The sequence below is a fragment of the Pinus tabuliformis genome, chromosome J, assembly GCF_031772625.1.
Source record: "Pinus tabuliformis cultivar Carrire ecotype Pingquan chromosome J, CPIR1, whole genome shotgun sequence".
Classification (NCBI taxonomy): domain Eukaryota; kingdom Viridiplantae; phylum Streptophyta; class Pinopsida; order Pinales; family Pinaceae; genus Pinus; species Pinus tabuliformis.
In genome coordinates this window covers 1328450246-1328468164 of record NC_142295.1, presented here as the reverse complement: position 1 = coordinate 1328468164, position 17919 = coordinate 1328450246, and the positions used below count along the sequence as shown (strand labels likewise).

General features: G+C 34.1%; 1 protein-coding gene across 1 annotated transcript; it reads right to left on the bottom strand.

Moving 5' to 3' along the window:
• Window positions 1-1857: 1857 nt before the first annotated feature.
• On the bottom strand, window positions 1858-5667 carry LOC149232201 (uncharacterized). The gene is made up of 7 exons (XM_089376444.1): window positions 5253-5667; window positions 4213-4449; window positions 3511-3608; window positions 2928-2999; window positions 2708-2832; window positions 2430-2502; window positions 1858-2103 (listed from the first exon to the last, which is right to left on the bottom strand). The coding sequence occupies exons 1-7, from the start codon at window positions 5428-5430 to the stop codon at window positions 1999-2001; spliced, it is 888 nt and encodes a 295-aa protein (XP_089232570.1). The 5' UTR covers window positions 5431-5667; the 3' UTR covers window positions 1858-1998.
• Window positions 5668-17919: the final 12252 nt, after the last annotated feature.

Below are 17919 nucleotides of genomic sequence, written 5' to 3'. Positions count from 1 at the left end.
GCATCGACATACTTGATAAATTTCTTAACAAAAATACATTTTAATTCACCTTAAGGATTGCACACAAATTGACCTGCGTAAGTAACTTCTTAACCAGATACATTTTAATGCACCTCTAAAATTGCTTTCAAAGTAGCTTTTTGTGTCATTAACACCTTGTCTCAGTTAGCAGCAGTATCGTTTACATGTACCTTGTCAAAGTTGACAGCAATATTGTTTACATGTACCTTGTCAAAGTTGACAGCAATATTGTTTACATGGATCTTGGTAACTATGAACATGTTTGTGAATCGCATCCATTGTGGATATGTGATTTTTTGTGTCAAAATTGTCTACATAAAATTAAAACAGGTTTAGAGAGCTTGAAATAAGTATAATCTAAATATGTTAAATTTTTATTTTCTGGGGTATTTTTTTTATGATATTTACTTACAGTTAAATTAAAATGTGATGGAATATAGATTTGAATTATTAAATTTATATGTATTAAATATTCTAAATATTTTTCCAGCACTTAGAATCTATTATATTAAAAATATATTTCAGATAATAAAAAGAGCACTCTCACCAAAAATTATATAGTGAAATTCTAAAAAGAAAAGCAAAAACATAAAACAAATAGACTTTACCCAAAAATATTCCAAAAAAACCTCAAATATTCCAGAGAATTCTGAGCATCTGGCATAGATTTGAAAAGCAATCTCACATTATGATATCCCATACCTCTATAAGCTTGGATAACACCTCAAATATTCCAAGTTCTCCTATGGAGAGGATTTTGAGCATCTTGCATAGATTTAAAAAGCAGTCTCACATTATGGTATCCCATACCTCTCTAAGCTTGCATAACAATATCCTTGTTATCCCAATTCAAGCTAAAAGTCCTTTTTCATTTAAAAGAGATTACCCTTTCTATCTGTGTGTTTGAACAGCTTTAACAGATAGATCTTCATCAAGCATACACTCAAATTTGCTACATCCTCCTCCATGATCATACAGACGGCTTCCTTGGAGTCTCCCCATCAAACTTAGACCAAAATCTTCTTCCTCAGGGGCTGGGTTGATATCCTTTTCCGACTTCCATTTTTCTTTGGCTTCAATCACCACCATGTATTCATCTTCAACACTCCGATTTCTTGAGAATTCATCCTAGAGCATATAGAGGTCTCCTGCTGGGAGGCCGTCCATTATTCCGCTGGAGTGGACCTAATTTCTCTGGGTTTCAATCATGCCTTGCTCCAAAGCAGTTGCAAATAAGTATGCCCCTGCTTAAACGCAACTCGTTGGACCACAAGCCCCGTGGGTGCTCTCTCTAATTATCAAGCTCCTGGTTCGGAGAATATCGATGGGGTTAGACTGGGGTAGGCACGAGTAGTTTGATGAGCTCCTTAGGATCGTTCATCCCTGTTGGAGTGATTTGATAATTGTAAGTATTTTTATTTTAACTTTTGGGAGGAGAGTTCCTTGGAGTGAATACAAAACCGAAGTACTCATCATCTAATTTACCAACAATTGGAAAGGAAACCATCTAATTTACCAACAATTGAAAAGGAACTATCTTTAATTATTTATTGAAGTCTATTACATTCCCGCATGCTTGTTATGCAAGGAAGAAGAAATATTTCCTCTTTTATCTTATTTTGGCTTTATTTACCTTCCTGCTTGTCATGCAAAGCAAGAAGAAATATTTCCTCTTTCATCTTATTTTAGCTTTATTTACCTTTCTTGATGAAAAGCAAATTCCTTAAACCCTTTCTAATGATTAAAACTGAAAATTTCCCTTCATCAAAACTTTGTTTGTTATGTAATGTTTTTGAATCGATCTCATTTTAGATGCATCTTACAGACACTTGGATAAGATGCTCAAAGATGCACATGAAAGTCATTAATGCATGTTTATACCAAAACTCGTATAATACATTACAACCCATAATATTTTGATTGTAATCCTTGTTGTAAAATTTGCCAGTCACTAATGATTTAGAAACAAGAGGATCATCAGAAGCTAATGCCCAACTGAAGACCCAGAACAGAATGGATCAGAAAGAGTGTCATGATGCCACTTCCTAAGAACCCATGTACATTGCGAAGCCCAGGATTACCCTGCCATAAAAACATTCAAATAATTATTTTATTTATTTGTTTTCGTTTGTTGAATAGTCCTAGAGGTATCAATTTCCAGCAGTGCACTTTATGAGGTTGCTTGATGAAATTTTGATTCCTACTGTAGATATATGTTTTAATATAGGGTAAATTCATGTAATCATAGATCCAAATGGTATATAATTCATGACTGCCTATATATTAATAAAATTTCAAAATCAAAGAAAGTTGTTAGATCTCATCAACTCATTGCAGAAGTGTAGAACCTAATCTATTTGCTGTACATAAGCATAAATACAAGCTATATTTTTGTTATGAGAACTTACATCAAATAATGCTGGCAAAGCAGTCTGAATGGCAAGGAGAGTTAGACCTATTAAACCGGTCACTGCATGGGGGCTGCAAGAAGAAAATAGAATTAGCCTTTCGAAATACTAAATGATACAACTAAACTTAGATCACAGATTTTTAGCTCGTAGCTTAAGCTAGCTTGTTTCTTAATTTTTTAATTCAGTTAAAAGCATTTAGACATGGGGATTCCTACTGTATTAATTGCATCATGATGCCATGCCTCATTTCCACTAGAATGGAGTGCCATAATTACCTCTCCAATATAGGCTTGTCTGATGTGAGAAGAGAAGTGATTCCACCAGTGGCTCCAAGAGCAAAGAAGAAAAACATTCCACCCAGGAGTTTGGGATGTAGATCCTTCGCCTTAGCTTTCACTTCCTGGTTGTTCACAAGTTATTGAATTACTAATTTCTATTTCAATAACCCATCTAAGTGAATCCAAAGATGGTTTAAGTCAGAACTAGAGAGCTTACCACATCGTCAGAAAGACGAATTTGCCATCCTAAATAAGAGCCATAGCCTCCCATGGCAAACAGCACCACAGCCTGCAAAGAACAAGAGTATTTATAAGGCAAACCATGGGAAGCCAACTTCCAAGGTCAAAAATGGAAGTGTCACCTGCCTTTAGAGTTGAAGTTTGTATTATTGTGCAGTTCATGACTATGTACCTAGCTGGAGTCTGCAATATAATGTGGGTATGTGCTTGGATAACTTGAATGCGGTGTATCTTTTACATGAAGGTCCTTATTTTGAGAGCATAGCACAACTCGTTGGGATTGAGCAGGTCAAATGGCAATAGCTAACATTTCTTCCAAATTGTTTGTAGATAGGTTTCTAATGCTTTCAAGCAAAGATATGATATATTCTTGTTAGATTATTTTTCAGCCTTACAATCATTAGCAGAACATTTATGGTATTTATATCTATTCATGTAGGATACGAACCAAGAATGTGCAGTTAGGCCTTGAAAACTCCAGCTGACAGCATGGTAAAAATCTTCATTTCAGAAAACATGACTAATTTTGCATAAAAACAGAAAGAAAAGAAAAAACATACCATATTTGCTGGATGGCCCCATTGAACAAGCAAATCCGGTAAACTCCACGTTTTCACCAACTCCGCAAAAGGCCCAAAAACAGACCTTATAACCTCAGCTATAGGATCTTCGCTAAGGATGAAAAAACTAGAATTCCGACTAATTGAAAAATCAGTTGGTCTCAAAGAGATGCAAAAGATATCAAATGATCATCCAGCAACAAATGCTACTATAGGCTTCTATTTTTTTTCCTACAGTTAGTACATAATTGTGAGAAAAGCAATCTGAATTTTACAGTTGGAGCAGAAGAGATGTGTCCTGTGTGGTGGTTGTGGAATAAATTAAAATGAAAAAAGAATATAAATCCATATTAACTCCGAAGTTTTTAAGAACTAAGAGGTTGATACCTGGTTATTCTTTGGTACTTAATAAATGCAAGGTTAAGATGTATCTATGTTATCATAAAAACTCAACCTAAGAATTTCTTATGGACAAACAAATTTCTACTTTATTTTATTTAACCTCATTGGAGATGCATTAAAGTGCTCCCTCTTGACTATTTTAAGTTGATGGTAATTTTCCAATATCTCTCCCATTAAGCTGTTTTGGTCATTTGTAGACATCAATCAATAGAAATTCACTTGCTTTCATTCTGATACAACCACCATCTCAAATTTGAATATTCAGTACGGTCTTCCAACCTATATGAAGAAAAAGGATACCACCAGGTAGCGCTGCAAGTATGAGATAAGGCAAAGGGACAACTGAAAGCATCATGAATGTGTCATTCTGATTAGCCTTTCCCTCTATTGCATCAATACCAAGGTCCTCTTCCTCTCTTGATTTCTTCTGAGACGTCATGGTACCCAAAGACACGCACTCTACATCAGCTTTCCCAGAGCACTCTTTATCAATGGTCATTAATGGCTGACTTTCCCATCTTTGCAGGGCCTTACACTCTGTAAAAGACCTTGAAACCATCAGTAATGACACTAACTTAGTGGAGTGAACTATCAATGAAATCCCTACATCACAAAGTAACTATTAAAAGCATCTTCAGCATGATGTGTATCATCTTACTAGCATACCTCGTGGACATTCAATCCAATGACTTTTCGATGATTACAGTAAAATTTCCTTTAAAAAACAGCCCAATACAGAGTACCCGTTTATCAGTAAGTTACAGAGTTGGGTATCCAGTCTGATTGGCCTCATTAAAATTTAGCTGCTTCAAATGAAATAATTACTCAATGTCTTGCACTTAGCTCGTCCCAGTCAGGTTTTTACAGGTTGACCTAAGTAATTAGGTTAACTAGATATTGGGTATATGTTGTGCTTGAGGTGAGTACCACCTATATTAAATGGGCGTCCATTTTTGGTGATATTAATGAGGTTTACCTGAACACAACACTATATCATACCGCTGAAATCTGTCTACTTTATTTTGTTGGACGAAAGAAATCAGCTACCTTTTTAGTCTAGGGTTAGAGTGACATTGCTGGTACCAAGTCAGATTATTGGTATATTCAAAAATTCACACAAGTCTCAACCTCATATAATAATATTCATAAATACAAAGTCTATTACAACAATATTTATCTAAATATTAGAGTTATTGGTAAAAATTTAAACCTAATAAGAAAAATAACAACCATTCAGCTGAGGCACCCAAACTGAAAACTGAAATCTCTCTACTATCCCAGCATAACAGTGATTTGTTTATTTAAGAGTAGAGTTGGAAAAGATGACAGCATTTACTTACTTGATGCAAGAATTTTCCTGTTAGTTCCATTGACAGTACACTGAGGGAATGTGTGGAGCCCTCTCAATCTTTTTTCCATGCAGATAACTAATGTCCCATTTTTAGTTGGGGGAGATGCGTGAGAGAAAACAGTTTCAGTGCCGGGAAAGCCAAATTTGAGAGCGCAGTGGGCAGCCATTTATGCCAGTGAAGAAGAAATAGAATAGGAAGGTAGACAGATGGGGATGGGGATGAATAATGGATACACAACCTTTTCATCGGATCTCTTTATATAAATCTAAAGACAATGGGAACTGGACAGTGGGAGTGGAGAGAAAACGGCAGCGTGGCAGCCACGGAACCAAGCAAGCACATATACAGAGTATATCCCTCCGTGCTTCATACATACTCCCGTGCTTTTCTTCCAAAATCCCAGGCGATAAATTGATAAGCTAAGCTACCAGTACTATCATATCCATGGTCCTCATCGGTGCCCTAAATACATCAATATTTTACTGTATTACATTATAATATTTTTGTGCATTACGTAGGTGAATGACATAACCAATGATCGTGGGTACCCTGAGAGGACGTGGTATGACCAGGATCGATGCGTATAGAGATTTTTAAATGTTTGAATTTAAAATGAAAAATGTAATTTAGTGTATTTTGCAGGTTATTCACAAAACGAATGATAGTGTGTACCACGAGAGGACGTGGCACGGCCATGATAGGGGGATTATCTCATATTTTAAATTTACAGTTTAAAAATTATTTATAAATTTTTTAAATTAGTATAAATATTATAAATAATATAATTTTCAATATATAGGGTGGGTATTATATTTTTACAATGAGTGGAGATAAGTTTTTAATTTTAATTTTGATTATTTCTTAGTTTAATTGATAAATGAAATGGTTTGTTATGATAATTTTGCTCAAAATCTAATAGAGATTTTTAAAAATCATCAGTTTAAATTATTGATTTTGAGTGACTGGGGAATTTTTAGGATGTGGAATCTATTTATGTTAATTAAGAAGAAATCACAATCTTGTTGGACATTGTATTGCGAAATTTTCACCAAAAACATTATTTTTTCTATTAATTGTACTAGTTTCTTTGTCATACACAAAAATTTCAATGAAAATAATTATGATAACAAGAAGGCACTCAATATTTATTAAAGATAAAACTCATATTCTTTAAAGGATTTAAATAATGAATTAAATTGCCTGTTAAATAAAGACAATATTGAAGACTTCCATCGTAATTTCACAACAACTTTCTTTTTTTCATTAATAAGTTCTCTACCAAGGTGACATGTGAAAATAAAATAGAATGGCCAAACCTTAGTATAAGAAAGACGGTAAAATTGCTAAAAAAAGTCATTAGGGATGCATCTAATGGCTCCTCAAATTTTAACAAGATAAATCAGTACAAAGTCCTAATTAAAAGGAAAAAATGAACTATATAAATGGGAAGCAAGATAAGCTATTAAACCTAAGTTTCCTAAGAAATTTTATAGACCAATTCCAACTTGTAGAACTAAAGAAAACAATATGATTATTTTGAGGGGCTAGACTTCATATCTTGAATTTCTTTACAAATCCGCCAATATCATGGATAACATTCAAACCCTTTCTATAGAGGACAAAGTATTTTCTATATAAAACATAGAGTTTGGGGTTAAGCAACTCCAAAAGGGAAAGCTAAGAATATGGAAGGCTACCAAGCACAAATTTTAAAAATAAGAGGGCATATCCTCATTCATTGCATCCACAAGCTCTTTAGTTTAGCAACGAAGTAGTGTTTCCCTAAACCCTAGACACAGAGCCTCACTATTTATTTTTAAAAGTAGGGATAGAAATAAAATCTCTAATTGTAGGACCCTTATAATTATTCACTTTAGCCAAGTTTATATGGAATTATTTTGGAAAAGAAGATCAATGAATGTAAAGAAAACCATGAAAAAAAGCTAAAGGCCATGTCGATTTATGAGCTATAATTCAACTGTGGTCTACATTATTACACTTAGGATTATCACACAGGAGTGCCACAAAAAACCAATTTCTTATGTTGTTTGTTGGAATTTTTGAAATGTTTTTGACATAATGCCCAAAACTAACCTTTGGAACAGGTTATAGGAGTGATAAGTTCCTTTCGAGTTGAGAGTTGTTATGTTAGATTGTAGGAGAATGTTATTGCCATGTTTGGGATCACTAAGGGTTGGTAAGAAGAAATTAATTATAATATAGGAGTTATGCAAGGTTGTTCAATATCCCTTATCCTTTTCAGCATATACATTTACAAGTTGGAGGGTTGTTTGGAAGAAGAAAGTTGTCTCATTCCGACTCTATTTGGTATATTCATCACTGTTATATGGAAAATTCACTTATGCAGACAAAAATGAACTCCCTAGATCTAGTGATCTGATCTAGAACAACATATGGAAAAAATATCTATGTTTTCCTTAGAGAAATTAGAATACAGAAAAGAGACCTATTTGGAATCTGTAGTAAGTCCTCCTCTTCTCTTTGCTTGTAAGCTCCAACTCAAGCTCCACGCGCTATAAATGGAACTTGGACAATGACTAAAACAAGAAAAGGAACTACAATATCCACATAGAATAATCCAATATCTCTAATTAATGAGTCAACATGGCGTTGAAATACATAAGCATCAGCATGACACAAGTACAAGAAAGCATAGTGCTTTCTCTATTAATAAATAAAGGAGAGAGTTACAACCATATATAGAAGTTGACTTTGTAGATGTCCCCCGAATTGTGTTGTCCTTCCTTGCCACAAAGCAAGCCTTCACACTCAACCCTAATTCATAAATGGATGATGATTCCTTAAGCTCAAAGCAGCAGCATGAGGGCACTAACAATCTCCAAAATCCAACCCAGACTCTATGGGAGGCAGTACACTTATAGGGTGAAAGTTTAGGATTTACCAATCTAGGCTTGAGATCCACATATGAGGGAGGATAAGCTCTAGAGCTAAGAGATAAGACCACCAGAGTAGGATTAGATAGGAATTCGAGATCTCTATCCATGGTAATTGTTAAAACCACCATGTAATCTTCTTGAAGAAGAAGATTCAAAAAAAAAAATAACTTTCCCAAAATTCTAGAACCATTGCACCTATAAAGTAGAGCAATTTGCGCTGGTCAGCATAGATGCTTAGTTATGCAGCATGCAACCATTGCAGGTGGACAAGCATGTAGTGTGCATTGGGGCTAAAAACATGGTTTTTGAGCTAATTGACCTAGAAACTCAAACTTTTTGGAGAGATGGTGCTTAGGGATTTGTAAAGGGATAATGACAAAGTGTTCAAGGATGTTGATTGATCCAGTTTTCAAGCCTTTTGAGCGGATGTGACAAAATGACTTGTAACAGATTGCCCCTTAAAGTACAAAATCAGAAGCAGTGGCTGAGGAATGAAGTGTTTTACCTTATCACAAGTCTAGATCAAGTACAGATTGGTCGAGATCATCATCTGTTACAATACAGATTATCATCATGATATCATTGTTGAGTGAGACATACCCTACTCAACATATAAGCCAATATTACATGTACAATGATCAAGAGGTCTCATCCAATGATGATAGAGTGTGGACCCATACTCGAATGATTGTTTGAATGATAATAGCCATCATACTTCGTAATCTTGTATGAATCCTGAAATTGCAACCCTTATGGATGGAATTAGATCTGGGGTTTTCTACCTTGTCACTCAATAGTACGAGTCTAACCATGTGAATAAATGAGTTGGAGTCGAATATGGTAGACACCATCTGATTACCGATCAATGATGTATGTCATTAATAGACACGAGAGAAACCACCAATGATGATAATGGCTCTCAAGGTACTATAATATAATCTATGTGTTGTGAATGGATGAGTTGAAGTCAAACACCACATAAAATCTTTTGGTTGAAGGCCAATAATGAGGACCTGTCACTAAGAGAGAGGAAACTTGTTATTAATGTACGTAAGGTCCAAGGTACCGAAGGGAGTTTCTAATTCAACTCCCTGGATAATGAGTTGATGTCGACAGGAAGCGACACGTTGTAAGAGGGCCTTGATGTATCCCTCATCAATGACATGAAACAAGTATCAAGATTTGAGCCAGAATGATGTTGATGCAGAGTTGGTTCAGGAAGGGGAGACATGAATGAAGGCTTAAGAGTATTGCAGAAGATGTCAACTAAAGGAATTCTCTTGAACGTATCAGCAACACTTTATGGATTTGGTAACATTGACCCAAAATCGATTATGAAGGCTTTGGATATTGTGTGATTAACCAAAAAGGCAAGAAGATTCCCCAACCCAACATTCACGGAGATGAAGTGAAAGAGTATCATGTTCAAGAGTGACTCGCTGCCATTAATAGGTTAAGTACCCCATTTTCCTAATTTCCCCAACCATTTATGGTCAATACCTCTTTATTTTTTACAAGCTTGAGGAGAATAACATATGCTTGATCTATAAGTTCATCCTTTAGATGAATCCTTCTGAGTATATTTAACGAACCATGAGAAGGAGTGGTTCGGTCCCATCATGTTCAATGAGTCCAACATTGTTTGATGATTGTATGAGTCCGATGAAGGTGTAACTTGACTTCTTTTTCATATTTAGAGAATTTGAAAAGGAGGCGAAAAAGAAAACTCCAAAGGTTCATTTTCGCAAATTTAGTCTCTTGAGTCTGAAAAAGAAGAAAATGATACTCGGGAGAACCTTTTAGTCACATTAGACTAAAGTATTCATTTTTCGTAAATAGTCTATCCCGTTCTTAAAAAGGGTTAAAATTACACTAGACAAACTTCTTTTCATTTACTTTAATGAGTTCGAAAAGACAAGTTCTCAGCAATATTTTCATGTTTTGGGAGTCTGAAAAGAGTTGAAAGAGGACTCTAGGGGGTTCATTTTTTCATAAGTTTACAGAGCCCGAAAAAGTGATAAAAGTGTGTTCTTTCATCAAAATGACCTGTATTGAACTTAAAATTTATATCATATCCTTCAATTAGCCTTTAACATGCTCAAAACACCACAAAAGATTAAAAATATATGCCATATGGTAAAATTAGGTCAAAAATATTAAAAATATATTAAAATAATAATTAAATTGACCATAAATAGGAAAAAGTAAAAGCATTTTTTACCATTTTCATTTTACCTCTTGTGAGTGAGCTCTGAGTGCATTTTACCCTCAAACTTCAGCAGGTGATTGCAACGAATCTGGTGGACCATTTCCAATGTCGTTAGTTCCAAGTAGGAGATTTCTATCGCTTTTCACAGTTTCCATTTTTCATTTCATGCATTTTTTTTAGAATTCTTAGCATTTTAGGGTCTACATTTTTGCCTTAGGCCCATCGCACCCTATCTGTATCGAAAATTGTGTTGGGTCTGCCTGATTCATACTAGGAAGAGTGGACCAGTGCCCTTGCCAAGAAGGCAAAGTTATCTTGACCAATTTGTTCTTGATCCAAACTTGTCATAAGGTAAAGCACTTCAGTCCTAAACCACTACTTTTGACTTTGTACTTTAGGAGGAAATTTGTTACAGGTCATATTTTCACATCCACTTAAAAGGCCTGAAAATTGGATCAATCAACATCCTTGAATAGTTTGTCATTATCCCTTTACAAAGCCCTAAGCATCATCTCTCCAAAAATTCTAAGTTTCTAGGTCAATCAGCTAAAAAACCATGTTTTTAGCCCCAACACACCCTGCATGCCTATCCACCTGCAACAATTTCAAGTTGCATAACTGAGCATCTGCACTGACCAACACAGTTTGTTCTACTCTTCAAGTGCGATGGTTCTAGAATTTCAAGAAAATAAAAAATGAATCTTCCTCTTCCAGAAGCTTTTAAGGTGGTTTTAACCATTTGTCATGGATAGAGATCTCAAATTCCTATCTGATCCTACTCTAGTGGCCGTATCTCTTATCCCTAGAGCTTATCCTCCCTCATATGTGGATTTCAAGCTTAGATTGGTAAATCCTAAACTACCACTTTCACCTTATAAGTTTACTGCCTCCCATAAAGTCTGGGTTAGCTTTTGGAGATTGTTAGTGCCCTCATGTTGTCGCTTTGAGCTTAAGTATTCATCATCCATTTATGCATGAGGGTTGAGTGTGAAGGTTTTTAGGCCTTTTGAGCGGATGTGACAAAATGACCTGTAACAATCCCGCCCCTTCTTTATGCTAGTGATAATATTCTTATGATGAGAAGTCCCTATAATCTTGACAATCAACTAAAAATTCTCAAGGATTTTTGTCTTAGCATAGGTATGACTATTAACGTTGACAAAACAAATTTTATGATAATTAAATCCAAAAAGATCACTTACACTTTCATGTATGACAATAACAACTTAGAGGAAGTGACTTCATAGAAATATCTTGGAATTTATCTTCATCACAAGTTCATTTGATATTATAGCATTGCAAAAAGATTAGTGTGGAAATCTTATTATGGGTTTGAAAACAATTGTAAATAAATGTACCTTTAGCTATGGGATAAGAAGAAACTCCTCTTTGAGACACTTGCCACTTTTGTTATCTTACATGGTTATGAAGTTTAAGGTCACAATATCTCTAGAGAGTTATGGAGAAAGATTGAACAAATGCAAAAGGGTTTTATAACTTGTAATCTTATAATCAAAGGCAATGTGCCATATCTTATTATCATCATAGAAGTGAGTATTTCTCCCATTGAGAGCATGACTTTCACTAGGTACCTAATGTACAAGACCAAGGTAAACAACGTGGAAGACAAGGGCTTCCTAAGATTGCTTCAAAGTCCATTCAAAATCACTTGCAGATCAAATGGGATTTGCATAAAGATGCTAAGTCTTAACTAAATCATTCAGTAATAAAGGAAGAAGTCATTTTATAGAATGACAATAATACTAAGCATATTGCTACATCTAATTTTGAGGAATAATATGTGATAAATAATTAAAGGATAAGAGAAACTTAAGATACTATAAGGAGGTGATCAATCTTTATATATATGGTCAAAAGTATCTCTTTGTTTCAACTTGTAAAGAAGAAAATCAACAACAATAAGAACAAATTCTCACGAGCTCCATAGTGAAACAATATATTGGACAATTGCTAAAACATCATGGGTCGAAAGAATTTGTTATCTTTGTGACACTAAGAAGGGTGAAATAAAAATCATGTTTACTTAGATTGTCATTTGTACACCCACAATAAATCACACTTTCTAAATATTTGTTAGGATGCTAACCTTTTCACTCATCAAAACTATGGTGATTTAGGAACACTTATCTTAAATATTTTCAAGCACATAAATATTTTTTTGTGACTGGAAAAATTAAAAATTGGGCCTAGCTCGTATTCATGTGACATCGGGTCAATTTCGACTTCTACCACTATAACCTCTAGGTGTATCCACATGGCCTCACACATGGTAAACATGCTAGTCAAGGTTTGATTTAGTGACATTGAAAGGAGTGCCTTAATTGTGCACCTTATCACCAACTAAACTACATCTCGAGGGATTCATGCATATAAAGATAATTCTAAGAAACACAAGTAATGTTCTTACCTTCTTAAGGTATGATAAACCATATTTAGTCTCAATTAGCATTAACCATCATTGACATTATCATCTTTAAATTAGGATGGATGTTAATTTTGATCAAAATTCACTAACTATTGAATAGTCATTGTTTTTTACATTCTCAACGGTTATCAATTATTTTGGTGTGATGTTAGTAAATCCATTACATAGATGATGCTCACATAATACTAGTCACATATTTACATATTTTTCATTTAATGAAAGCTTGGGTACGTATCTTCATGAATCTTTACATGCATCCATGTGTTATAAGCATTGCGGTCAATTGGACTATGCCATTTATCATTTATACTTAATATAGTTGGTTCCCACACTTTATCATAATGAGTAGTTTTATGTTTTCATAAAAAACACTATGTATGATTCCTTAGTCTTTATTTAAATTAGAATCAATCTATGAAACCCCATAGAAGAGCATGGAAGAAGACCCCTTTGATTTATGTTACTTAATTATAATGTTTTGCAATAATTCTTACATTTTCTCGAGGTCTTTTACATTTCTTTTGGCAGGCTGATACTATATTATTTATTACATATGATTACATTGTTCACTCAAGGAGGACTTGAACCTGAAACCTCAGGGGACCAAAGTCCTTACTCACACGACCATCGTCAGTCGGGATGCCTCAATTGGGCTACATTTTTTGTTTTTAATAAACAATCTACAACGATCATATTAAATGTGTTCATTAATAGTTTGAATGGTAGTGACTATTGTGGTTGAGCATGCTTTGGATTCATATATGAATCTCAAATGTTGTCTTCCACTATCATATAGATACTTAGAGCAAGTGTTAACTAATAACATTATGTTAGAGGTCTCATGTTGTGATTTTAATTTTGAAATTGTGTGAAATAAGTGCATGTGCTTTTATGGAAATTTTATTAATTTAATGGTTAATCAATTTTGTAAATTATAATTTATTTATTTAATAGTTAATCAATTCTAAATGTTGTAAAAATTTAGAAAAGTTATATTTTATTTAACATTTTTTTATAAAATGTATATTTTATCTATTGTTGTTAATTGAAATACAACTCTATTTACCATATTTTATATTTGTAAAAAAATAGTTTTGGCATTATGACTCATGTTGTCCTCGATGTCAACCTACTCTATGATCTCATCAAAGTATGTCAACATTGGATTATATCGTCATGCAGGATTGATGTTTCAACTTGTGCATGTTTCAGTACATGATCTCGGTGCAGGAAGAGGTATATGAGGCCTAAAGAGAATTGCTAAGCTAATATAGAGACTTCATGGGCATGTATAGGTGTTGAAGAATATGTGGCAAAAGCTTGGAAAGTTTTGGATTGAGTAAAGGAGGTGTTTTCCTAGTCTAAGACTTATGGGTGTGGCTGGAAGCTTTCAACTGAAATATGGCCATGTAAACAATGCGACTGGGAAGACTACAGCTGAAATTTCTCCTCCTTGTGTGTGCAACCATGCCTATAGATAGCAAAAAATAAAAACCAAGCACCAAATCAGTGTTTCACCCACAAGAATTCATGCATGCAAATGCAATTGATATGGTCAACAATTACTTTGGTTTATTTGCCTGCGGTATCTTGAAAACATTAGTTTTGCCCCGAGTTATTGGAGAATCACAAATCTATAAAAGGAGATCAAACCAAAGAAATTTGAGTGCCTTGAAGGAGATGTTTTGTAATTTTTTTTTATGTAGGTGCACACTAAAGGCAAGAGGAGGCTCAAATATGAAGGAAAGAGGTTGATGATAGAGAGTACAATGATGGAGTCACCCATATATTCACTAGTTCAATTATAAATAAAAGAAAATCCATAATGTCGAATGTGATTCCTTTTATTTGCAGTGTCTGTAGGAATGGTTTTTCAAAGACAAAAGAAATGAAGTTTTGATTGATTTATTTAGATCTAATCAAAGAATGCATTCAATGTTATATTCAGCTCGCAAATCAGAGATCTCTTTACAACTGGGCAAGCTATATATATTACAGAGCGTGTGAATTTTTTGACTCATCTTGTGCTTCCACGGGTCCATAATATGTAGAGATCTTTGTGATAATATAGATATCAGTATGTTGTTTTTATTGATTTGTGATTTGATGCATAGAATGAACTTTGTGATTATGTTTTGATTGCTCCTTATTATTGGTGTGTAGTGGTTGTAATTGGTGATGGAAAAGGCTGTTGTAACTTATATTATGATTGACATAAGTAGTTGTGGAGATCCTCTTAACCTTGTTAGTAAGTTTGTTTTGATTGGTTAATGATATAGTATGTGCTTTGAATAGTTAATAAATGTGACAGAGGTTTCTTTCAGTGCCATATTCAGTACACAATTCAAAGATATAAATGCTTGGACAGAGTATGCCTTGACTCTTCATATGTTGCAGATATTTGTCTAGTTATTTGGTTATGAATGCAATGATCAAAAGGGTATAAATATAAACAATTGGGTATGTATGTTTAAAGGAAATGAGACTATATATGTATGATTCATGACAATGATTTGTATCTTGTGAATTGTCCAGAGTATGTAGAGATTAGTGTAATGATTTATGATATGAATGGCAGAAACCTAGTATGACAACAATGATGAATTGAATGATATATGATTACCTTATGTACTTTATAATGAATGAAGAATGCTCATGAGATCTATATGACAAAGGAACATATACTTGATTGGTGACTTTGGAAAGGGTTGTAATTGATCTAAAATGGTAGTCTTTCATTTGAAGTTGATTGTCCTCTTGACTAGGACCATGGTGATAGAACTTTGAGAAACCAGATGGTGTATTGAAATTGATAAATCTTGTTGTGTGTTTGTTGCTTCCTGGTATATGATAAAATATCATATTGTAAAAGTTGCAAGAGTTTGATTTGACATGGCTCTCGATAGAATTTGACTTGGTTTATTTGATTTGGCTTGGATTGGTAGTGTTTTGGCTTAAACTTGCATAGTGTTGATTTGTTTGAGGCTTGGTATATTGGTTTGTTCAATGTTATTATTGTGGAGGCATATTGATATTCAGTATTGGTGTTTAGTGATCTAGTGATTGACATATTTGTATTCAGTTCCAGTATCCATTGATTCATTGCTTGGTATAGGCAGTATTGGTATATTGGCTTGATTTGGTTGCAATGGTTTAATTGGAATTCAATCATTGGTTTGCTTCAATAATTCAGTTGGTATATAGTGTTTCAATGATTCAGTATATTGGTTTGATCAGCTGGTATTTAGTGATTTAGTATATTGGTATTTAATTTGGTATCTTGGTATTGAGCATATTGTTGGGTGTCAAACCAGTTTGAAAATTGATGAAAGGTGACCTGCATGTTCTTAATGGTTGATGGATAGGTGGATCCAGTATGAAAATTTTGAAATGTGGGCCACGAGATGTTGAGGGTCGTAGCCTTTAGTAAGGGAGTAAGAGCTTCCTTCCGGTAGGAACCGGTAAACTTGATCAGGGGGTTAGTAGCTCCCTTCTAGTAGGAGATGGAGAATGAATGGAGGTTGTAGACTCCTGTAGGTAGGAGCATGTGTGCTGGTAAGAGTCTATGCCAGTACAAAATTGTAAGAAAAAATTCTTTATAATAAAAGAAGAAGACAAAACTACAACAATGGTGATTTTCTCCCACATTTGGTTTCCACCTAAAATCCTGGTGTCCATATGGGATTGATGTGTTGATGTGCTTTATGGTTTGCATGCTTTTATTTTTAATGTTTCTCATGGTTTATTGAATAAGCTCTCATTTATAACACAATATTATGCTAATGATATAATGGTTCGAGATAACTTTGAAATGAATGTATAAACTAGTAAATTTGAATTGGGAAATAAATATTGATTCACCCCCCTCAAAATTTCTAACAATTGGTATCAGAGTAGGTCCCTGGAAGAAGCTTGATTTCTTAAAGGGAGATCTGACAAGATGAATAGTCAAGACGGAGTATTTTTTATCAAGTTGCGTTTGTTTAATGGATCTAACTTTATGTTTTGGATGGTCATAATGAGATCGTACTTCTAGTCTCTAGGAGTTGATGTATGAGAAGTTGTTGAAAGTGGGTATCAATATCCAGCCTCCATTCCCACTGATGAAGCAAGAAAGAAGTGATATGAGAACAATGCAATGGAAATAAATGTTATCTTAGGAGGACTAGCACAATTTGAATTCGTGAAGGTCATGCAACTGAATACCACAGAAGCAATATGGGATAAGCTTGTCCAAAGCTATGAAGGTGACACTAAGGTAAAAAGTGCTAAACTTCAATCATATAGAATTCAGTATGAGTCTCTTAGAATGCATGATGATGAGATCATTGCAAACTTTTTCTTAGAGTATATTATATTATTAACACAATGAGAGGACTCGGTGATAAGATTGAAGATGTTATGGTTGTTGAAAAGATATTTAGATCGCTAACCCCTAATTTCAATGCAAAAGTTTCAGCTATTGAAGAATTACAGGATTTGAAACGACTATCTTTAGAACAACTTTGTGGAATATTGATAGCTTACATGATCAGAACAAAATGGGATACATAAGATATTAGAGAAGTTACTTTCAAAGCTTCATGTAAAGAAAAAAAAATTAAGGATGAGCCTAAAGATGTCAGCTACATCTCAGATGTAGAAGAGGCGAATTTTGTAAGAAAGTTGCAAGTGGGAACTAGTAAATTCAAAGGTAAACTTCCCTTTAAATGTTTTTCTTGTGGAAGAGTAGGTCATTATGCAACTAAATGCCCATATAAATAAAATCATGTCAAGAAAGAAAAAAGAAAGGATGTAACCAAGAAAATGTCAAAAGAAATTCTCTGCAAAGAAAATCCTTTATTCTAATGAAGACAGTGAAGACACATCTGATGATCAGGTAGATTCAGACTCAAATTCTAACACTAGTTACAAAATACTTATGGCTCTTGAAGATCAGTTTACTAGTGAATCAAATAATTATGAAGAAGATGATTTATTGAAAACATTAAGAGAAATTGATAAACTCGGGAATGCAAATAAAGAACTAGAAACTAGAGAAAGGAGTGTTGTCAAGGAGATAAACTTGTTAAAGACTCATTT